Raw genomic sequence first — 25,456 nt, forward strand, 5'->3', positions numbered from 1 at the left:
ATTAAAAGTTAGAAAAGTAGCAATTTTTCGGTTATAGCCCTTTCTCTCTCATAAAAAACGTCTATTTCTGTGGTAGGCATATTGCATATTTAAACATGTAGTTTGAGTTTACCATTAAGAACAATGGTAGATATCAAAAGTTTTATTTATATCTGCTAGTATGATAAATAATCTTCTTTCTACATTTTGAAGAGCTCCAAGTTTTATTTATACTTTGTTGCGTTTGTTAATGAATAGGTACTTAATGTTTTTATGTTCTTTGAATATTTTTTTTCTTTAAATTTATAATAGTATGTATAATATTGTATATTGGATTAGACGGTATAGTTATACTTACCAGTATCAAATGACCATTTATATATTATACACAATAATAAGTATGCGTATAATTTTATAAGTATAAATTGAAAAAAAATAAATACAGTATAAATTGTATATATAAAACATTTTTATTACAACAGTCTTCTTACAAAAGTTTTCATTTAAACAAAAAATCCACGGACTATAAAAAATGTGTAGTATATTATGCTTTAAGTAGTAGTCCAATTACGATTACGTATAATAACATTGAAAAAGTGTATGTTATGCTAATTTTGTGTCTGAATCAAATAAATATAATATTATACTATTTGTAAAAAGTAGTAAAATAATAAAAAAATTTCTCTTGGAGGAGAGGGATTTCAGTTTTTTGTTTTTGGCGAACTTCCCGTTAAAAATTAAAGTAATTAAAATAAAAACAATAATAATAATAATAATTATAATAAGAAAAATAATGTTGGAGTACCTCGATTAAGCGAGCACTTTTCTCCAGATATCATAATGTGTATACATATATATTATATATTATAATATACCATATGATAATGTGTGCGGCGTAATTCCACGAACCGCTCCTCCTGACCATTTCCACCCCCCATCCCCATACACATACATTAACTGTGTCCCTCATCAAAGTTCATCGTGCTTGGGTCCGGTGAACTCGTCGTGCGATATGAACCCATTTTTGTCCTTGTCCTCGTGTTGGAATATCTCCTCGACAAGCTTTTCGTGGTCGGACATCATCTGCTTGATGTCATCACCGCCCTCTGCACCTTCAGCCGCTGCCATCTGTTTTTTCAGGTATTCGCTCACCTCGTCTCTGGACAGCTGTTTGTCTTGGTCTTGGTCGATCTCCTTGAATACGTTTGTGGTGGGTGCCTGGTCGCCAACATTCAATAACTCGACGTCGAATACTAAAGTGGCTCCTATACATATTATATACTTATTATTAGTACAGTTGTATTGTACACTTGGACATAAGATAAATGGGAGCAGGCCACAACATATTTATAAATATCAATAATAAATAATAATACATATTTTAATTACTTAATACTACCAAAAGGCGTTTATAATATTCTAATAACTAGTCGATTCTTGCAAAGGGGGAGAGCGATATTCTGCATTTTCAAATTAGAGTTGTGACGTAACTTGACTCGCTAAAAGAGTTGTTTTCACACAGCGTATAATGTTTTTAGTATAGTTTTATGATATGATATACTTAATTTTTATTTTTTTTTTAAAACCGGTTAGTTAGTTTCGATGATCATAAGATATTTTCTCTAGTAATTTACTCCATGTTTAAAGTAGTAAAACATTACATTTTTTTAAATAAAAATATAATGCATTATTTTTTGAATTTAATTTTTTTTTGAACAACATAAAAATGAACTATACGATGCATCGCTCTCCTGTTTTCACTGTAGTCAATTAAATTTTTTTTCCACTATGAATATATGCCATTATAAGTCATAACCAAAATTCGTATTTTAGAAGAAAATATGAAAAATCTTTTATAGGAAAAATTTATTGTTATTATATTATGTTAATGTCTAAATTACATTATAAAAATCATAGTATATCCATTTAATAATATATTAATATAAAATTGCACGGCTTGTGTATACAAAGATTTTTTGATAAGTTAGAAAAAAATAATTTTTGCAGTCATATAATTAGTACAATTTTTATCGTTATTTTTTTTTTTGTTTTTAAATAATTTATAAAATAACTTTATACATGCAGGATAGAAAACTTATTGGATTTATTACGTTAACCTATGAATGTGTAATTATGCAATTTACTCGTATTATTTTTTTTTAATTTCTCGTATTGTTTTTTTTTTAATTTCTAATTTCAGTTGTCTAAGAACTTTTTTTAAATTACAATTTTTTAAAGTTTTTCTTACGTGTTTTACTTTAGAAGGTATTGCCTTTAAAAGTGTGAACCACTCACACAATTTATCATATAAAATTTATTTATACATCGATTTTGTAAGTGTCTAATTATATTATATGATTACAAAAGTTGGTAATTTTAAGTGCTTTGATACTATTGTAACTCGTGAGTTGTATCTATACATTTTTCACTAAATAAAAGAGGAATACCGTAGAGCTTCATTACAATTCCTTATTTATACGATTTGAATATTTAAGTATTTTTAAACCGCAGCGGCAATAATATATTAAAAATATTGTTATTGCTTTTATAGTAGTAAATACCTCCGGGAATGACATTTCCGGCTCCACGGTCGCCATAAGCTAGATTGGCTGGTATGGTCAGTCTTCTCTTCTCACCAACGCACATTTTGGTTAGTCCCAAATCCCAACCTTTAATCACTTGTCCCACTCCCAATTGGAAAGTGAATGGCTGGTCTCGGTCATGACTGCAAAAACAAAATAAAAACAAAATTGTATTAAAATCTGCAAACTTCATGCATTTTAAAGTGCGTACAATGTATGGAGTATAAGAATACATATAATTTTTTGGTTTTTTTTTCCAGAAAATAGAAATTCGCGAGCGTAAAGGTCGTTGTACGCGCGCATGTCCATAAAGAATTCATCGGGTGCAAAGTCGAGTTATATATATATATATATGTATGTGAAGGAGGTAGTTGAAACACAACCGCGATACCCCAAAGGACCTTTTGAGTCCGTAGGGGCGACAGCGCGGATATAATTAGTATATATATAGCAACGTGGTTGCGGTTGCTTCATCCTATTATATTATGGCCATGCCAAACTTTGGCTATTGTGAAGTTCTTTTTTTGTTTTTCTCCTATTTTTATGTCTAAACTTTTAATGCGCGGACACCAAGAAACGACCACCGCAAGAGAAAATTAAACGAAATTAATTTTCCCGCTTAACCACGGGTCGGAATGTGCGCACACGTAATACTTATATATGTATTCTTGCTGCTGCTGCTGCAGCTGTAGTGTCGACAAACTTAACCTATAGTATTTTTCGATTTTCTTAGAACGTTAATTCATATTATATAATATATAATGGAAGTACCCACACTCAAATAAATAGTAAAGTGGTGAAGTAAAGCACATATCGTATCACACTATGTAAGCAGGAGAGTAGTGGCGGTGCATCTAGGAATAGTAAAAGCACAAAATATGCGTTTATATAAATATAAATTATGTATGCTTGTAGCTTTAAAAGTAATAAGCCATAATACTATACGCATTATATTATGAAATATTGCAGTTATCATTTTATAATATAAGACTAACCATGATAAACAGGAAAAAAATTATGAATTGGCCCCTCTCTTGTATTTGTCAAAATAATATAGATACCCTATAGATGATAATAGATACCCATAAATAATAATTAAGTGGTAATCATATTTATACATAGAATCACATCAAGTAACGTATGTGTGTAACTAAAACAAGACTACTGAATTTATCGAGTGAAGTTCCGATATATATTATATTGTGCACTTTTGGTTGGGGATCGTCGTGTATGTGATGTGTTTGTGTGCAGTATACATTGGATGAATACGAATAGACTGTAATAATAAATAATTTATAAAATTTATAGGTAGTATATTATATATCAATATTAATCACCGCAGCAAAAATCGGATGTGACCGACGACGGACGCGTTGGGGCGCGAGCGTGTGACGTGTGTACACAAGTGAATACCCCTATAACTAGTTTTGCGAGTCGTTAGTTAGGTTGACGACAGAATTACAAATTTGTTTTCTACTCGTGACTATAGATATAGCATATGTGCGAAGAAACTTACGATATTACTTATTATGTGGAAAGTATGTGCGGGTTGGCCTAGTATATATTCACCTACGGGGGAGGAAAACCAGATGGATCGCACTCGTCGCATACCGGATATATTTGTTTATAATTGAACACCGAACAAGAAATTAGGTAACTTTTGCGTGTTTGACCAACACGCTGCATGTGTATATAACGGATTCTTACCATCGTTGATTAAAACACAACTTTCGCGTGTTAAAAGTTTAGAAATATATAAATATATATACGTACATTAGTGATGTATATAGTATGTGTGCGAGTGTGTATAATATAATAAAATTACACGTAAATAATATTACTATGATCTGGGATGGGGCGAGGGCGATGACACATAATAGGATTCGTAGATTAAAAAATAAACAGTTGATAAAGGATAGGAATTGAGCCAAGTGATGATAATCCACAACGTACTATATTAAGTGTTGGGCCGACCCCCTCACATATGATACAATAATAAGTTCATATCTATTACTTCCTATAAAAATACGTACGAGGCTAGAGAGGTAGTTGTTTTTTCCTAGTTTTGAAGGCATTATCATTGCCTTATCCTTAAACTGACAACTATTGTGCGTAACATATATACAAAAAAACCTCGACAACTTTTGTTTTTGTTTTTACTACGAGTATAATATATGCTCCGATGAACATACGGCCACTTCGAAGTTTCTCATAAATTTACTAACTACAATCGTATTTATGTCTTGTAGAACACCGTAGTATTGTGATTCATATCTTTGACAGTAATGACTGGCATTTTGATTATCAGCCCGGAATATCCTACAGCTTGGAGTTTTAAATTTGTTTTTCCAGTTTTTAGAATCGAAATGTTCGAGTATAAATTGATATGTATGTGTTATGTGTGATATATATATATATATATATATATATATATATATCGTATATTGAACTGCATGTGGCGTGTCTCCGACATGAAAGTTAATAGAAGTGCATGTATAGAAGTCGTTATGTTGGCCGGAGGAGGAGTTGAGCGAAAAACCACAAAAACAAACCGCAAAAGGAAGGAAGAAAGAGTGGTTTGACGCCCCTAATATAAGAGAATATTGGCTTTTTGTACACCTCCGAAGAAAAACCCTCAGATATGACGCCACCCTTACTATGGTACGTTATATTTATTTACGTCATTATAATCGTGTTTATAAATTTCCAAGCTATAAATGTCGAACAATATGTATATAATGAAATCTATACATATTATATCTGCTTTTTGTCACGACAGCGACTAGAGGAATTTTGGTAAAATTTTTCGAGTTATAGTTTTTTTGACCATCGTTTTTATATTTTCTTCTTTTCGTTAAAACTTACAATATAATATATATATATATATTTATATAATATATTCACGTTTTATAAAAATGGTTTAACGTATATTTTGGTTTCAAAACTACTGGCAGGTGTCCACAATTATAATATAACGATTAAAAAGTTCTATCGCGCGATTTATATGAATAATTTACAAATACATAATAATATATATTATGAAAAGACTACTCCGTGTTTATTAAAAATGTACAAACCGTTTTCTGTACTTTTTCTATGTAATAATTATTGCATAGTTTATGCACCTATACATTATGATCTATTTTTTTTATCGAAAATAGACGATTTTTTTTTGTGTACGCTAACTTTTAATTTTTTATTATTTTTGCTAAATGCGCGGTTACCTATGATGACACGATTGTATATTTATGTCAGTGTTAGGAATGTAAAAAAAAATTCGATAATTTACTGTACTAAGTGTCTGACAGCATTTAAAAAACATGTTGTCGGCGTTTTGTTCGTTTTTTCTTTTTCTTTTTTCTTCTTTGTCGTCAGGGAGGGTGAAAATATACCACATCAAGTATATATTATATGTATATTATTTACGATGTATGGTATATGCATATTATTTTATGCAAACTGTGAGTATAGAACACCCGCAGGGAATATTGTAATTGAAAAGATTTTTTAGTATTTATTTTTACGCCTAATCACTCTTTGTTTTAACCCTTTAAACTCAGTATTCACAACAACAACAATACAAAATAATAATAATAAAAACTTTTTTTATATCACTGCACATTTTGTGAAAATATAATATTACAATGATGACCAGCTCTTTATTATGTCTTGTACAATTTTCACCGTAACGTCGAGATATTATTACACCCATAATAATGATATTAACCAGTACTTATATTACTCTACACAGGTACCACTTATAATTTACATATATTATCATATATTTGTATTGTGAGCATAAAATAGTCCAAAGGGTATAATAATATTATGACAGTAGTAACTATAAGTAATCGTATAATGCCATTATAATACATTTATTGAATTATTAAAATTATTATGAATTTAAAAAAAAAAATTTACTTATAATTTGAAATGTAATGTTTATAGTTTTGAGAAAAAGTTCGTATTTTCAAAATAAATAATTGTGTTGTTAGCCACGATTGTTTTTAGAATAAAACTGTTTGTGTTTCGTTTTATATTTATTTTTTTGAATTTAAATTATTATTTACAAAGAATATTCCTAGTACAAATGTATAATAAAAAAGTACTTTGGAGTATATATATATATTAATATTACAATCGTTAAAAAATTTTTGAAATGACGAGTATAAAAAAAACCTCTACCAATTTTAAATAATCAACTTCACAGTCGCGCGCAGATACACGTTTCTGCAATAACCATCGCAACTTTCGTAATTATAAGAAAGAAAATCCAAAAGGTTGTAGACGACGTGTACGAAAAAAAACATTTACCTTAAATAGTACCACAAGCGGTCGTTTACAAGAAATAAAATAAAACCACCGATAATTTCTTTACAAAACTTAGTTTTCGAAATTATTGCTCTTAAATTATAGCACGTTTTATTTTATTTTTGAAACTTTATAATATATGTATAAGGCCGCAAAAACTAATCAAATTATTTTAGATTTAAATAATATTTTATTAAGTACGGACACCAGATATTTAAAACCGACGTACCCTGCAGTAATTTCTGTACGTTGCCCTGTTCACGCATATAATATATTGACTGCACATAATAATTCATGAAACTAAAAACAGCAACGAGATATAATATTACATTATTCATTATTCGACAATGTGTCGTTATTCGTATTCATATTGTATAAATTATGTAATATTCAATAAAGTCTTGAGCGGTGTATTATATGAATTTAATTATCTCGTATGTCAGGTTAAAATATTTAATTAACGTTATTTATTTGCATGCGAAATGGTTTTTTTTAAACTAAACTTATAAAAAATAAACTTATGAATTATAATAACTTAAAGTTTTAATGATTCTTCAAGTATTAAATATATTCGATATATAGACGATATTACTTAGAGTTAAAAAGTCTATAATGATTATCAAATACAAATACGCATTTATAAAAACATTCTTTCAGTCAGTGTAAAAAAAATATATAATATGTATAATTATTATATATTTTTTAAACGAGATATTTTAAATACGTTTTTTTATTAAAAAAAAAAAAAAAGGTAAATGCATATATTGTTATTGATTTCATAAAGTTTAAAAAAAAAAAAATATATTAAATCCATTATATATATAAAAAAAAATTTACGGTTTAGATTGTAGATACGTTGGAGCTGGTTGATTTCGTAATGGCCAAGTTATTGGGATAAACGTTAAATTTACAGTTCCTAAAAAAACGTTATTATAACCATACTATGTGTCTATGTAGTAATAAAATATTGCTAATAATGAATAATAAACGGAATCGAACAAAACTACTTTTTAAAGCTTATAAGAAGAATTTATTAGAAATTAAAATAGGAAAATTTAAGTATGCTATGTAGCCTCGACTGCTAGATATTTTTTCGAGTACGCGTATTTCAGAGCTATCAAAGATATAATAATATACCTGCAAGACGAAAGTATAGTAAATCATAAATATATTATAATAGATTTTAATTGTTATATTATTATGTCCGATGTCAATGGTACTCAGACAATAGACACCTTGTAGACGCCAAATATTATCGTTTAATGGTTTGACAGACGGGCTAATGGAGTTTTTCGAAGCGTTATTATTAATTCAAATCGTCCAACTCATATTCATTTATATTGTACACGTATGAAAACAAACTATAATATTATGCACGTAAATATTGAACGAAAAAAAGTTAATATCGAGTTATACATAATTTGCTGCATGATTTGGCAATATTAACACTGGGCTGTTATTCATGCGAAATTTGTAATATTGTTTATTTTAAATTTGTTTCTCTAAAGAAAATTCGCGGAAAACTTTTCAAAATTATTTAAGTAACACTATATTTGTAATATCGATGTGATGTGTTTATACTATACTGTTTTTGTTTTAAAAATTTAATAATAAAATATATTAATAATACATTTTTATCAATAATAAAATAGGCACATTATATTGGTGTAATGGCAACGGCAGGCGAAATCGTTGTATGAACAGTGCCGGGGAAATATGTTAAACAAAAAATAACAAAATACAAATCGAAGAAACTGGCTGTAGAATGTTTATCGTTTTCTATGTAATTATTGACTGTTATTTTTTGTTGTTGTGGAGGGGAATTTATACATGAATATGTATTTATAATATAATTCCTATAGATCGGAAATATAATTTATTTAGTATCAGTAGCATTGCGAAAAAGCGTGTTTTATTATGGTCGGTTTCAATTAAACATCAAAGGCTTATATTTTTGAGTTTTCTAAGCAGAACGCGCGGATAGTTGGTGGTATCGATGGTAGTGAACAATATTACCTATATGATATTATTCTAATGGCGCTCCTTCTCCAACTTTTTTGTAGTTGAATTCGTTATCAGGACTTTTTTTGTACACGTTTCGTGCATACTATATTACGATTATAACACACTACAGCTGTTGGTCAAAAATTTGATAGAAAACTGAAAAATGTACAAAGTACGAAATGCGACATGTATGGCTGGTGCGGTATATCATTTACCTGCAACGAATATAATACATGATAGTTTATCTTGTATTTTGACACCGGATCGTAGCCAAACGCGCACCGGAAAGTGATCGCAGTGCAGTTTTAAAATGAACATAACAATATCTGGTGCACGTGTAACCAAACGTATTGGTTACTAACCACATGTTAAATATTAACATGTCAGACCTGTATGCGTCCTGCTACGGATACGACGCTACGCATCCTAAATACAAAGATTGCGAAATAGGCTAAAACATCGTGTGGCGCGCTTGTTTTACTCTCTCGTTAAGCGAAAGTATAAACCAGCGTGTTATTATTTATTTATAATGCACCAAAATGCCAACGAGTTCGAGAAATCAACCAACTGTCAGGGATTAAAAACAAAATGTTTGCAAAAGTGTTATCGTACGCACTACAATAATTCGGTTTTTTACATTGGCATTTTAGGACGTCATATTGTCGTAATCACACAAACGCGTGGATAAACATGCGAAATATGTAATTTCGCATGTAAATAATCCTCTGGCTCTGTGCACAAACGTATGAGTAATATATTATATTGTAACGTGGAGTCCCGTGACGTCAACCGTCGGTCATGTCATTCAAGGGGTGCCCAATTCATAAATCTCTGTTTGAAAAAAGGTACCTACATAGTTATTATATACCTAGTCATATTCTTCTCTCAATAATTCGTTTCGACTGCATTTTTTTTAAATTTTAATTATTATTGTTTAACAATTAGGTTTTCATATGTATCTATCATCTACTGTGTCGATTAATCGTCAACATTTTTAATCGTTTATAACACTAAGCTGTTTGCACATTTCACAAGCGTATCAGGTATTATTTCACATTATTATCAGTACATAAATACAGTCATAAGTACATGTTTGCAAAAATCTAAACTTTAAATTAGTGCTTAACATTATTACGCAAAAGTGCAGAACTCCTTGTGCTCGTGTCATCGACGGTACATACGCGTAACTAAATTATTGTTTTAATTAACATCATTTTAATCGTTATATTATTAATGCAGTCGCCCACGCATTAACGGGAAAGTCATTTTGCGCTTCGCGCCGGACGTTCGCTCGTACGCACAGTCGGAAGCAAACGATATCGTTACGATCGCACATCCGGTTTGGAAAGCGCGCACGGTGAAAGTCAGTCTTGTACCTACATGACGATAATAACCCAGTAAAGGTACAGTGCTTAGGTAAGTAACTGGCTGCCGGACCTTTCGCCCGTCCGACAGTTTATCGTATATCGTTATACCTACTATATTATGATACACTGCTGGTACAACCAACGATGCTGCGGGCGAGACAATTTTACTCATACGTGTTTTATTTATTTGTTTGTTTGGTATTTGTACTTAATCATTATTATTTTTATTATTTAGCAAACTCACTCCCGATTTCAGTCAGTCGATATATCGGCATTGTATAGATACGTCGTTTATTTTTAGGTACATATAGTGTATGCAAAGGGCGAGGAAGTTAACTAGTTAGTTCATTTTCTAATTTACTTAAGACCTTAACTAGTTTAATTGATTGTTGAAATAACAGCTTTTTACAGGTGATCTAAAAATAATTCGTTTCAAGTTAAAATTAAAAATGTTTTTGAAATTTTTAGTTTTATGATTTCATATTAAAATTACTTTATAATACTGTAGAGGTACATGGTTTTAAATAAAAATAATCTTATACTGTTTTAAATTATAATAATAGTATTTTATGTTTTTTGGTAAAATAATATTACAATATATAGATAGGTTAAAAATACTCTTTACGTGATTCATGTACCAACTACCGTATTTACATAACTGAGTTATGTTAATTTTATTTTTAGTTAAGTGTATTATTTTTATTAACTTTTCCATCTATGAATTATCTACGAATATATTATATGAATACTTGGTGTGTGTATACTAATTGCTTTATTAAACCTGTCCAGATAGAGTGTAATTTTTTATGGGTTTTTTCATCCATCCCGACAAAACGTGATTTTTTATGATGGTACCAACGATTATAAATGGCACATCGTTCATACACTCCTATAGGTAAATCCCTAGTGAGTATATATATATATATAGGATTTGAAAATGCATATCATGTAATATATATTTAGGTACCTGGTGCTGTTGTTAATTTATAATTAGTATTTTGTTTTATAGTAATCGTTTGAATCTGAAGGCAAATTTTAGATATAACTTAACACATTTGTTAATTACTAATTGAAAGTAGAAATTCATCTCATCTTTAAATAATCTCGGAACCTTAATCATCCGATCTATATTACATACATTATACTACGCATCAAAGTAATTTTTGATTACTTTTTAAATCTCCATAAATATTACATTTTGTTTCTACATGGATAATTAGAAAATAATCATCACAACCATATTAGTATAGGTATAATACTTATATAATGTTCTATTAAATTTATATTTATTAACTGTAAAACAAATAATAATACAAATAATACATTCATATTGATAATTAGTTTTATTTATATCTGTTAATTTACTATATTATTTAGATTTAATATTGTAATTTATTTTTAACAGTATAAACAGCGTGTTTATGAATTGTTTTGTTGTAGTTAATTATACATCGGATCAAATACCGTTTTATAACTTTCTCCATTTATGTGTATTTGTTTGTTATTATTGTATATCTGGTGCATGCTAACTAAAAAATTAATCTTTTTATAAAAGGTTCTGGTGAACTACATACTTTAATTTGTTTGCCATTAACAAATTAAACCCCAGTGAAGCTGCAACTTAACATATTATTTATAATATATATTGGTTATATAAAGGTATATTAATTGTGTACGTAACATAATTGTGCAGATTTGTTTGTCGCTTTTATTTAGTATTTATGTACTTGTCAAAATTTGTTTAATAGAAGCAGCTCACATATAATTATTTATTTCATAATAACCAATTTAAATCGAATGCGTTTTTTAAGAAGTTTGTGGAATCTTATGATGTATGTAATAATATGTTATGCGTATTACATAATGTCATGTGGTATTATAGCTACCACATATTATAGTTACTATATTTATCATATATTACATTATTATACATTTACTGTGTATATTATATTTACCTACTTCCGTTTTGTTATTGATACCTACTCAAAGGGAAACGCTGAACCCGCACAATATTATTAAACACACTGCTTGTACACGTTAACTGTCATTTAGTTGATATATGAAATTTTGTATTGTCATTCGAGGACTTCCTTTTAACTCTGTTGAATGTCAATTTTAACGCGCACGACACATTGCAGCAACCTAATGCTGACACGCCGGAATTTAGTTACCTACGATAAAATTATAAATTATATATTACACTAACGTCGGAGTAAAATAATAATAATATTAATCATAGCTATAGGCAGGTTGTATTGCAGTGTATTTTGCAGTTATACAGCAAACTCGTTTCAATTTTCTGATTTCCTCTCAAAGTTCTCTCTCACTTTTTCTCTTTGAACACCTATGAACGCATACAAAACTATAATAATATTTAATACAGTATACGAACGTCACCTTAAATAAACATAATATATGCATACAAACAAAGTTTATCGTTTGAAAAATGCACAGCGTACAAAATTATATTCAAAATATTGTTATAATTTTAACCAATCAACTTCCATAATTATGAACCCAAAATCTACTGACAAAGATAGTTTAAATTTAAACTAACTCACGTATCATATTTTTTTTGTACATGACTTATCAAAATTACTTTTACATTTTAAACATTACATTTAATTTTTATTCTATTATCATTATTAAATGATCGTTAGAAAATAATTGTATAATCCACTTGAATAAATATTTTTACTGAATCATAGTTATAATTGTAGAAATTATTGTGGGTATTTAACGATTATGTGAACAAATAAATTGATAGAAAATAAAGTTTAAAAGGCAATAGACGCTAAATACATATTTATTAATGTCAGTATATTTTTAGATTTTCACAAACAAAATGAATCTAAATTAATAACATTGCACGATACCATCTAATTTAAGTTTATGATTTAAATATGTGCCACAACACAGATGTGATGCTAATATTTATTGTTCATCATTGTTTTTAAGCAGCTGAGTAAATTAGTTATATTTATCATGCGTATTGCTATTATATTATATTCGTATGTTGTATAAGATTATTACTCAGTCATTCATACTAAAAGTTAAGAATTCTTTGTTTTTATAATAAATAACTCTAAAATATGTTTTATGCGTTTATTTTTACTAAATTGTGTATGGATTTTAATTACATTTTTTTAAAGTTCACTTTTTGTATAGTAGATAGGTACATCAAATGTTTTATACGTATAGCAGGAAAACAAAGTATTCTCCACTTAAATTATTTTTATGATTTGTGTAGTAAAACTCTTATATAAATTGTGCATGGTCGTTCGTTTGTTTTGTGTAAATTAACAGTATATTTTTTTACATTATAATATTATAATATTTATAAACTCTGTCATATTATAATCTACCAACTAATGTACAATTATAATTATTGTTCAGTTTATCAGCTCACGTTATCGTTTATTGTATTACGAAAAATTATCAAGTACCTAAATATATATAAACGTTTTACAGTTTACATATTATTATTGTTTTATGAAACAGGTGGAGCAAAAAAATGTACGATTTACTCGAGTCAGCCTCAAAAAAAAAAAAAGAAAGTTTTATAAAAGTCATTCATAAAATTGTAGTAATAAGCGAGTGCCTACCTTTCGTAGATTTACGTATAATACGGGTTAGGTCTATAGTATATATATGTTATGTGAAAAATTAGACACACTATAAAATAAGTACCTATGTAAGAAAAACGAAAACTCGAGACAAAACTGCATAATCAATATTACCGTTTATTATTTACGTACTATTATATTATTATGCCGTATGTACCTATAATATTATTGTGTAATGTTTAATATTAGTTATTACAGGTATAATCTATGTAAATAAAAAAAGGTTAGCCGGCTCGTTGTTGTCGTCTCACGAATAATGTTCTCTGGGGAATCGTTTGATGTCGGTATCTAATTAGCGTAGAAGAAATTATTTCAGAAATTCAAAATACAACATAAACATAGTTAGCTGTATGGCATATGCCTATTTAATATTATTTATATAGCGTTTACAATATAATATACCAGCCATACTATTATGATTAACGTTGATTGAAGTCTTTGAGACATTTGTGAAGTCGATTGAAAACTAGAGTAATGAGAAAAAATGTTCCTAATAAGGAGGGGGATAAAGAGATTGTGGCGTCTCATATTTTTACTTTATATGTAGCCTCCATATACCTCCTTGCATTTTTCTAGACTTTTCCTATAAAATATATTTTTACTATGAATTGACCCGTATTTTTACGAGTGGTCTTTTGTATTAAACGACTACGACGTGTACATTTCAACCTACCGGCGCATATGAATAATTAACTATAGGTGAACATTTTATATTTTAAATACTTTTATCATTTTATGTATATAGAAAGCCATACTAAATCGTATGTAATGATTTATGACAATGACGCAAAAATTATTCGTGAAGCTTTTAGAGAAACGTCGATTAATATTTATATCGTGTCTTTGATATTACGTAACCAGCGACTAATAGTTTATACATATGTGCTTTGCTATACGTATAAATAAATCAATATAATATATAAAATATCGTATCTCTTCCAGCAGAATATAAGAGTATAGCTATCTTTTTGCGTGCAAATATATTATTTTTACTGTTATAAATGTGATGTTAAATTTAAAGCCCATAACCCGGTTACTTCCGGAAGCCAAGAATTTACTTTCCAAGATATTTTGTGAGTAAAATATAATTATTTGATTTTAATCATGTAATGAATCCGTGTAAATAAACTCTGTGTATTTAATATGTATTTACATACACCTCGTCTGTAAGCATTAACGTGTTTATTCATTCTCCTGGTTATTATTGTTATTATATTATGTTATTTGTTGCCACTAGTTTCCAGGACAGAATCCTCAAACCTTTCAAATACTCGATCCGTTAAGTCACAACTAATTTTAACCGCAAAATTGAACTTGGCTGTAGTCGTGTCGGGATAGTTTTAAAATATAAGAATACGCAGCCACGAATATAATATGCAAAACCGGTATTACCGGTGTTGGTATGTAAAATTTTTTTTTCATGCGACTGTAAGTCGTAGTAACGTATAAGCATACGACTGAAAATGAAAAACAAATCATTATTACGGTGAAAAATATGACGCGGGATAGGAGTGTAAAAGTATAATACATAATATAGCGGCTTTGAGCTTGGTTTATTTTATTATTTATTTTTTTTCCGTGGCACAATCGTAAATGGAAAAAAGTGAAAATTCTTCGGGAAGGGTTATTATATTTTTTAAAAGCGATTTTTCTCTCTTTGGGTCATTTAAAATTCAAATGACCTTTTAGACCTTAATTTTAACTGACTTTAAATCTAATCTACGCACAACGTGGTCGCTTTTGTTGGAACGGCTTAAGTATCGCCACATCGTACATAATGTTCCGTGTTTACTATAACATAAAGCTCGTCACAAAATACGCGAAAAATTAAATGGAATAAAGAATTTCGTTATCCATTTCGTGTTTTTTATTCAGACGCTAGCCGGCAGTGGTGGCGCAAATCCACATTAGTATATTATTATACATGTAACTCAGATTGTGATAATTTTAAAACGCGTTGCGTACATTATGGTATTTTAATTCGCGTAGTGTACATATATATAAAATTAAAGGTCCAACTTACGGGTGTATACATGTAATACCGAATATTCACAGATGTGTGATGCGTATTTGCCAATCGCTTTCGGTCAGTAGTTGATAAGTTTTTGCTGAGGAATCATATTTTACCTATTTGAAAACTTGTAAGGAAATAATACCTAATATCAAATATGTGCAATGTGAATGATTTTTATACCGCTCTTACTAGTCACCGCTGTCCCTTCCCTCCAAACACAACTTAGCTTTATTTTTTTTACCAATATATTTTGAGTAGTTTCCAAAAAATTGCAATAAACTACAAACAACATAGAACTAGTGCAAAATCAATAAAAGATTCGTTACATTGTTGATAGTGAAAAAACTTCATCTAGTCGTGTACTTGCACAATAAATAAATGCAAGTATATCTAAAGTAAATTGTTAAAATCCTATGAGAAGACCATAGAATATAAGTAGGATTGATATTTTAAAAGGTACCTATCGGTTAAGTAAGCTTTATTAAGAAAAAAAAATTAAAAAGTTTGTAAATAACATATTACACACTGGTTTGTAGTTTGTATAAATAAAAAATAGAAATTAAAAAATGTTGTATATTCATAGAAGTGTGATTAAACTATATATTTTCAAAACAGTGATTTTTTTGTTTTGTTACAGATAGAATAATTTATTTACACTAAAACTGCGCAATAGACACGATTTTTGCTGAGTTGTCCGTATTGTTTATAGGAAAACTGTTTATTTAAATACATTAAATAAGTATATTATGTGGAAGAAAGAAAAATAAAACAAGATTTGAATCATCATATTATGTTAGTGTTAGGGTGTTTTGTAGGTCAACAATAAATATTATTAATCTTTTTGCATTTCATCCAGAAAGTAAATGAAAAATTTTTTTTTTTAAATACCACGACGCGTGTATATTATACCTGCACGAGTATATAAAATCTTTAAAAAAAAACCTACACCACAATTCGTAGCTCTATTGGCGGGTTAATAGAAAAATTCGGTTTCCGGTTTACCAGACTACGTTAAGTTAATGGAGAACTCTTTTCCCCCGTGCATAAAGTCTCAAGTCTGAGCATGAGGTCATTTTTTATTCCCCTCGGTCGAATGGTTGCAGGTACTCACACACACACGTTTATTTTTTTATACTTTATTATACAATAGGAAAAAAAATCGAGCGTAAAGTTTGTACACGCGTATATGGTCTGAGAAGATGGAAACGTATAAATCTCGTTGCAAAACTGGAAGCGTAGACAAACGGTTTTTTTTTTAGCTTTTGATCGATAATCACGCGCGACTGAACATTGTAAAAATCGTTGTTCCGATCGTGTGCTACATCACAGTGTTACATGCGTGAACGTCAACAAACGAATTACGAAATGTGACGACGATAACATTATAGCATATTCATTCTATGTAACGCAACTTTAAAACATTGTAAACATTATATTATTATGTATAAGCGAGTGTAGACTGTTCATTATAAATATGTAGTCGGCGTTCGAGCAAGGGGGGCGTGAAAAAAATCACCAAATTCTTGTGTACATATGTAGATAGTCGAATGTATAAATATACTATATATAAATATGGTGTTCTAATCAAGCGACTTGTGAAATATTCATAAAAACGCACCAGAGCTTATACAGGCTATATAATATACATTTGTGTATACATATAGGTAGGTGTGTGTGTAGTAGGTACTGCTGCGGCACGCCTACGTGATAACAACCTTCTTCGATTCTCGGGGGACGTGAAAGGGTCGCCGCCGCACGTTTAAAAACCGCAGCGGTTTCCTCCCCGCTCACACTTTCAACCCTGTCGTATCGGTCGAATCCAGCAGATAAGACAATAAAAATTCAGCAGGAAAAATAATCACGTACGATTGCACGTGTGTATTACAATGATGATATGCAATGTGAATATTATTGTAACAACCATCGGCGACGTTTGTGGTATGAAAACTCGCGATTTTTTTTCCTAGGCCGGGACGTACACCGTTTTTCTTCGTTCAACACGCCGTGCCCAACGTAATATTATACGGTTGTACGAAAACAATGATTATTTATATACCTCCCAGTTGGACCGGGAATTGATATCCAAGTCAAACGTTTTTCGGAAATTTAAAAAAAATTATTTTGCAACCATATCAGATGATTCGAACGCGCTATGCATGTGATATACGTAATATGATATAATATAAATTGCAATTCTTATTACGCTCATACGTCAATACATGTGATTAAAAAAAAAAAACCACCCATACTGACGATACGTTTATTTTTTCACGTAAAGTGACTTTTGTAATGATGTTATATTATTTGTAATGAATTATATTATTGTATAGCAACGGCTAAATGTTCAAAATTGGCTTCAGCTGCAGCTGTTACGCGATGGCATCATGCGCGATGTGCAATGTCGGTAGCAATATAAAACACTACGGCGAAACACACCTATACAGTTATACATAAAAGGATAATGCATCGAGAGTGTACACTACCGAAGAAACTATTAAATTGTAAGTATACGTTTATTTTTTATTTGATTTTCGGTTAAAACCGCTATTTTCATCCGATTTAACAACCCACGGTATAATATTTTAGTCACGTTTAAGCCGATCTTTTCGTGTACTGGTGTACTGCTATTGATTTGATCCAAACGCATTTGTTGATTAAAAGTGCACGGTCGCATGTATTCTTCGCTACAATATTGTACACAAGTACACGATTGTGTTATGATCTTGGTGGCAGGATTTTGAGCCGAATGTCGTATTGTTCTATATAAATTCAGGAATAGGCCTTGACAAATCCTTGCAAAGGATGAAGGGGGGAGGAGCAAAAATGTTTTGCTTATTATACATATTATACATTTAGTTTTTTTTTTCATGCACGAGAAATAATTTTATGTGCTACACACTGTTGTGTCAGGCGACAAGCATAATATATATATAAGTATGTATGTATTAATGTACATGCAAAGTCAGGGTTAATAAATATTACCTGTTGCAATGAATATACATTATTAGAACCATCGCTGTTTTTAATATTATAGATAAATTCTATAAGGATTTTAGGAAACAATATTGAATATATTTTTATTTAATTTTTATAGTAATTATAGTTTTTGTCAAGAATACTTTTATTTTATGTTAAAATAAATGAGAAAATTTTATTATTTCAACAAATATTAGAATATATTTTCAAATTTTAATTATTAAAATTTTTTATTACTCATACGTTATATAATGTCTTTTTTATGTAAAATAAAATATTATTTATTCAATACTATAGAAATTTAGATTAGTTTTGATTAAATTATGAAAACTACATAAGTTTATAATCTATAAATAAAAATTCCTAAATATTTATTTTTTTCTGAAAAAGTATTTGAATATATTTTTTCTTAAGTATACGATTATTTAAAGAGTGTACAATAGTAAGTAGGTACATATACGAACGATAAAAACGAGCATTTGAACACTTTGAACGATTGGAAATTTGTTTTACATCACTTAGCAAAATAAAGGTAGTTAGATAGGTAGTAAGTACTACAACTACAGAAATAACGATTTAATAACTACGATCAGTAAATTATAATTGCTATAAAATATTCGAGATTCTATGTTTATGCTACGAGTGCTTCATGATAAATATTGTAATAAAAATCTATGATACACTTGTCATTACTTTTAACGATTTCAATTTTTTATGATTTTATAGCAGTTAGTTGTCATGTTGACTAGACAATACATAGGTCAACGATCGTCAAACGATTAAGAGATTACTTACATTAATACAATATTATTACGTATATAGGTATTAATTTCGTATTCTGTTGGTGTTATGGTTGTTTATAAAAACGTATAAGGTAAATACTAAATCGTTATCTTCCATTTTAAGTCAAACCAAAAATTTAAGTATTTACTTTATGTTATAATATAGAAAAGTATTAAAAATATGAGTTATATTAAAATTATTTATTTATTGGGTGTTTATGTCTTGGTGCATATAATTGTATTTTATTGTATTTTTGAAATATTTTTGAGAATAATTTTAGCTCACGACCTGTGCAGTTAGTGATGAGATGTGCGGTTTAGACGTATTGAAAACGATTTGATGGATTTGTTGCTGATGTTATAGAGTTTGAAAAAAAGTTAAAGTTCTTATTTTTCTCGATATTTCGGCGTAGAGTAGCATGGTGAAGTGTATGATTTATATTAAAGCGTCATAAGGATATAATAATGTAGTAACAGAATGTCATAGAAAAAGTAACGTAGGTATGTCAGTTATATATGTTATATAAATGCTTTGGCGATATTTAGTTATCATAAAATACAGTCATTTATCATTTGGTCCTATGTTACTACACTACATTTCCCAATGAAAATGAGAACCGATTACCCGGACGTCTATTTTTTTTTTTATTTTTTAACGGTATTCTGCAAAACTTCCCCTTTTTCACTATGCGAACCAACGTGCACTACGGTGACAAATGATTTACACCGGCTTTTCCAGAATATATGTTCCTTAGCTGGATCCTTATACTCAGTTAGAAAAAAAAACAAAATAAGGTTTTTTCTACATTCCTTTACCGAGGAAAAAAATTACGAAATTCAAAAACTAGTAGAAAGGATACAAAACACACGTTTTGTATAGGTATATAATATGTTACGTTACGTCTCTATGCTTTATGACTTATGATTAATCGAGCGATGCTAAAATGAAAGATAACAATTTAAAAAAATTATTTTATATTATCATATTTCTTGAATTTTCTAATAATGATGAATTTAATATTGTTGTACACGCTTAACGGTTCGCAGTTTATGTACACGACCCACGCCCCTGAACATTATCACTAAAAGGATTTTCACGTAGCTTATTGTCATAATATGTCGACCCATTGTTCTTTTAACCCGTAACGGAAAATTTGGTGACACTGCGTTGACAGATTTCATTATTGAAGCTTTTGGATTTCCAACGAAGTTTGACAGCCGACTATCACTGACAATCTCTCATCATCAACATTAATTATTCGTATATGAATTAGCGTCAAATGAAATTTCCATGTAAAGAATGTGTCCGATGTTTATTGTCCGTGTCTTATTATTGTAACCACAGAAAAGTGAACATTATTCGTGATGCAACGTATAATATAAAATATGAAACAAAATAATTCTAAATAAATTAGATCAACCGAGTGATTACGCGTTATTGTCTATAGGTACTTATAAATATATAGAAATATGCTATATAATTATTTATATTTGATACACGAACGCATACATTTTTAATTTGTTATCTGATAGCTTCTTAATAAGTTTGTTTGAATACGGATAACAGCAGCATTTCAAAAGGTGAAATACTTGGAACGATTTCAATCAATGTTTCACACATAATATTTCAAGCATAAAAACTATATTTTAACTATGAATTTAAGCTATTGACGTATTGTAGTATTGTGTTATATATAGAAGTTTCCGTTTATTTAGACTGACTTTAGATATTCGGTTATATCCCTATCACGAGTTTAAAAGTGAAACTTAAATATTATATATATATATATATTCATCACTCAGATGTTATATATTGATTATTTATTGTTATTATTTATATCAATTTTGTTCAGAAAAATATTTTAACTCGACACTTAATACATACAATAACATTTATTATACAGTATATACGCATTGGACATGATATTTCAGCGAATATTTATTGTGATAGCTGACGGATCGTTTTTATGACTAGGTTAGGAAGTATTAAGTGCTCATTAAACAATTTTTATTGACCACAAGTGGAAAATATAATATTATTCAGTTGGTATTCAATTTGAGTGTTGATTATAATTTCTATTGATCGCGTATGACTCTGTTAAGACGTATCTCATGTTGGATTAAAAATAGATTTGATGAGCAATCGTTCACCTGTAAATTCACGTATTATCGTTATCGTTTTCTACCTGAAAGCCTTAGATTTTATGTCATTTGAAGCGTTGTGTTTTAATAAATTGGTTAAATTATTTCTACCGTGTTCCCAGGAGACAAAGCTTTAAGAGGGGCGGCGCGGATGCGTGATGGGAATTAGAGGCGAAAGCTATTAATTTATAGTTTACCGAGGTAGCTCGAGATATCTCAGGTCCTTTCAGGTAGGTAAAGTAAGAGCAGAAAGTCTATTCAAAATTAATGATGAGAATTTTCTTTGGTACATTTTCTGCACAATATTGGTTACCGAGTTTCGTTTGTCTATCGTAAAGATGAATACGATTAATTATAGTCACAGTATTAAAATGTAATGATCAAAAGTTAAGTATAAAAGTCTTATCCGCTTTATTCAAAAACGAGTTAAAAAAAATTCTCTTGGATGAAAAACATGCATATTGGGTGGACAATTTTATGTTTAATGATAAAATGGACGTATAAATTGTATTGAAAGATAACCGATGTACTGGGCAATACTATACGGTCTTTACATAGTCTTTTGCCGCAGTTACGACCAGAAATGTTTAAGTTAACAATAAATGTATAGGTTACACGTTGTAGTACCTAAATGGTTACGTGTCGCAAGTAAAAAAATATTCTTCATATACGTTCTAGACGTTTTTCAAGTATTTCGAGTTTAGAAAATGATACGATATACGTTCTCCGATAAACCGGTTTTTAAACAGTTGGGAAACTGCTTAAAACGATAATACATATTATATAAGTATAAATGCGTATAATATAAGTCTTATACACTTATACTGCTTACTAATGTTATTAGTATTTATAACAGTTGTTAATTACACACGTTACACATTAATATCGTTATATATTATATTTTTATTCAGTCCAACTGTATTGTTATCAGTCAGGTTTAAATGGTTTAATTAGGACAGAGTCTATTATGATAATATTATTAATCTGTAAATGCGTATTCCATTATATGTACCTACACAATTATTATACTATAATTTTCTTTTATAATACTCTGTGTACGTATTATGCACATATAATTAAAACAATCTAATGATCAGTGAGTCGTATCATCAAACGCGTATGAAAACCGTTAACTCTAAAAAACACATCATGTAGTCCTTGTTTCTCGGTCAACGGCAATGAAACCTATATATCATCGTAGCCAGGATCTATATTCTATAGAAAGAAAAGTGGTGATCTGGCACCAATATGGTTGTATATAAAGGTAAGAGTTAAATACTCGTAGTTTAAAAAAAAAAAAAAAAAATGATAAACTATAATCTAAAAATATTTTAGCTGGTTTGGGTATAATTGGGTATATTAGTGTACTTATAAGTATTTGCACATTTTTATAAATTGACAATAAATCTAGGTTAGGAGAAATTTATCTTCTAAGTAGGTTTCAATGAGGGGGGAGGATGATGGTGGCTTGGTTTATTGTATCCGCGGAGTGATAATAATTTGTTAATGTGATGTGTGAACTTTATTACAACTTTTTTATGCATTTTTATAATAATAAAAGGATCTAAAAAATAAGTGCCCTATGGGTAAAAACCTAACTTAGCTTAATTTCGCGCACAGCCCACGGATGGTTCGGTATACTCGTCAGCATAATGGAAAATTTTCTATATTTTAAATGTTCACGACATAAACACGTCATAACTCATTGATAGCCAAAAAAATATGTGTTATATAATAAAACAACAATCAAACATTAACATGTCCGACTGTAACTACGTGGAATTCAGATGTTACGCCCATCGCCCAACTAAGCGATAACGGACGCGTATATCGAATCGAGGACTTAGAGTTATCGAGGCGGTTTCGTACATAAAACGTCATTATATAGCGACGACACGATGATGACGTTATTATTATTAACCGTAACGACCGTACACATAACGGCATGTGCGCGTTAGTCGCAAAGTGTACACAGTTAAGATAAATTATTAGCAGCAGTAGACTCGATCGCCGCAATAAAAACGTTTGCATAATAATACGCGACGATAAAATATTATTTAATTATTGAGGTTTTCGTAACAGGTGCGATTTATAAACGCCACTTGTTGTGTAGCCGTGTTGGCGACGCGCTATAATCATCCAATGGAGGGAAATTGGAAATGACGGCGACTATAATAGTATTTTAATATGTAGGCGGTATTGATGATAGGTGCAGTGACACGTTAGCTGATGTCCTTGTCACGGATCGAGAAATATCTTTCGAGACTGCATCGTTTTTTTTTTTTTTTTTTTTATTAAACGCGCACTTTCGGCATCTTAACACAATGACGGATGGTCATATTAACAAGTGCACTAGTTTTGTGTATGGAGCAGTGTTATAAATGGTAAATGACCGATAGGAAATACTTTTGAATAATAATACTGCCACAATAGCCACAGTAGGTAGGTAGTCGAAAAACTGACCGAAAACGGACACTGCTGCCGCAGAAGTGGTATGTTCAACGGATTGCTACAAGTCTCATTGTGCCGATTGTACACAAAGAAGTGATGACGGGCACTTGATAAATGAAAGTGAATAAAATTCATTCGGAACAACACAGATCGTGTCCCGGAGAAGACGTTTTACACTAAAATTCTATTGACAATAATTATATTTTGTGTGCACTGTAATGTCTATCGCATAATTCGTATAGCGAGTTGTAATGACTATTGACATGTCTAGGAGGAGAACGTGTGGAGACTATATTATATTATGACAACGCGAAAACTACCGCCACCGATAGCAACATACCTATATCTACTAGAACACCGGTTGAATTGGGCGTGTATTATTTTTTAAATTTTTTTTACGAGTTCGACAATTTTTTATTTATACCGTCCGCCGACGTGTCGACGAACAGAGACGGTTCGGACATCGTCGTCCGCCGCGTTCAAGGTCCGATACATCCGTCCAATATCGTATCGAACGATAATAACCTGTACGTTTACACACGTAACATATACCATTAGGGGAGGTACACCTATGCGCGCGGAAAAAAGGGTCTGCCGGGCGCTTACCTGGAATCGAACTTGGTGCCGTCCACCAGTTTGCCGGTGTAGTGCATGGTGAGCATGTCGTTGGCCTTGGACTTGGGCTCGCATCCGTCCAGCGTGTACACGTACTCGATCTTCAGGCCGTTGGCCAGCGTCTCGGACTGTTGATCGGCGGCCTGGGCCAGGGCCACGGCGGCGCACGCGGCGGCCAACGCGCATAACCAGCTGCACCTCATTGTCGGCCGAGTAGGAGGAATGATGGCAATAATGGTAACGATGACAATGATGATGTGGAAAATCGGAGGGAAAAAAAAAAAAAGAGTCGTTCCGCTGGTGGAAACGTGGCAGATTCGTGTGGTCGGGAGCGGGTGATGAACGGTGACGGTGACGGTGACGCGCGGCCGACTGTTTGACGACGACTGACGGACTGACGACTGTTGAACGCCGCCGTGGCCGTTCGGTCACCGCGATCTTCCTCCACCCGCTTCCTCGTCACCTCGCCGTACCGCCGTAATATTACCGTTGTGTACACTCGCACGCGGCGGCATCGGCGGCATCGGCGGCGGCGGCGGCGGTCACTGCTACTCGTCCGTCGCGGGTACCTATATACGTAATGTTATACTGCTCGCAGTCGCCGCCG

General features: G+C 30.6%; 1 protein-coding gene across 1 annotated transcript; it reads right to left on the minus strand.

Annotated features, from left to right (window-relative positions):
* Positions 1 to 754: 754 nt before the first annotated feature.
* On the minus strand, positions 755 to 25,253 carry LOC112592990 (FK506-binding protein 1). Its single transcript, XM_025337176.1, has 3 exons — positions 24,841 to 25,253; positions 2,541 to 2,704; positions 755 to 1,244 (listed from the first exon to the last, which is right to left on the minus strand). Exons 1-3 carry the CDS (start codon positions 25,050 to 25,052, stop codon positions 949 to 951), a joined length of 672 nt encoding a protein of 223 aa, XP_025192961.1. The 5' UTR covers positions 25,053 to 25,253; the 3' UTR covers positions 755 to 948.
* Between the last annotated feature and the right edge of the window lie 203 nt (positions 25,254 to 25,456).

This window comes from Melanaphis sacchari, unplaced genomic scaffold (genome assembly GCF_002803265.2).
Source record: "Melanaphis sacchari strain LSU unplaced genomic scaffold, SCAv2.0 Contig19_pilon_pilon, whole genome shotgun sequence".
In the NCBI taxonomy this organism is placed as follows: Eukaryota; Metazoa; Arthropoda; class Insecta; order Hemiptera; family Aphididae; genus Melanaphis; species Melanaphis sacchari.

Coding starts and splice junctions, on each gene's coding strand:
- LOC112592990 (XM_025337176.1), bottom strand. CDS start 25,052: ATGAGGTGCAGCTGGTTATGCGCGTTGGCCGCCGCGTGCGCCGCCGTG. Junction 2,705..24,840: donor GGCACCAAGTTCGATTCCAG/GTAAGCGCCCGG, acceptor TTGTTTTTGCAG/TCATGACCGAGACCAGCCAT. Junction 1,245..2,540: donor CGGAAATGTCATTCCCGGAG/GTATTTACTACT, acceptor TAATATGTATAG/GAGCCACTTTAGTATTCGAC.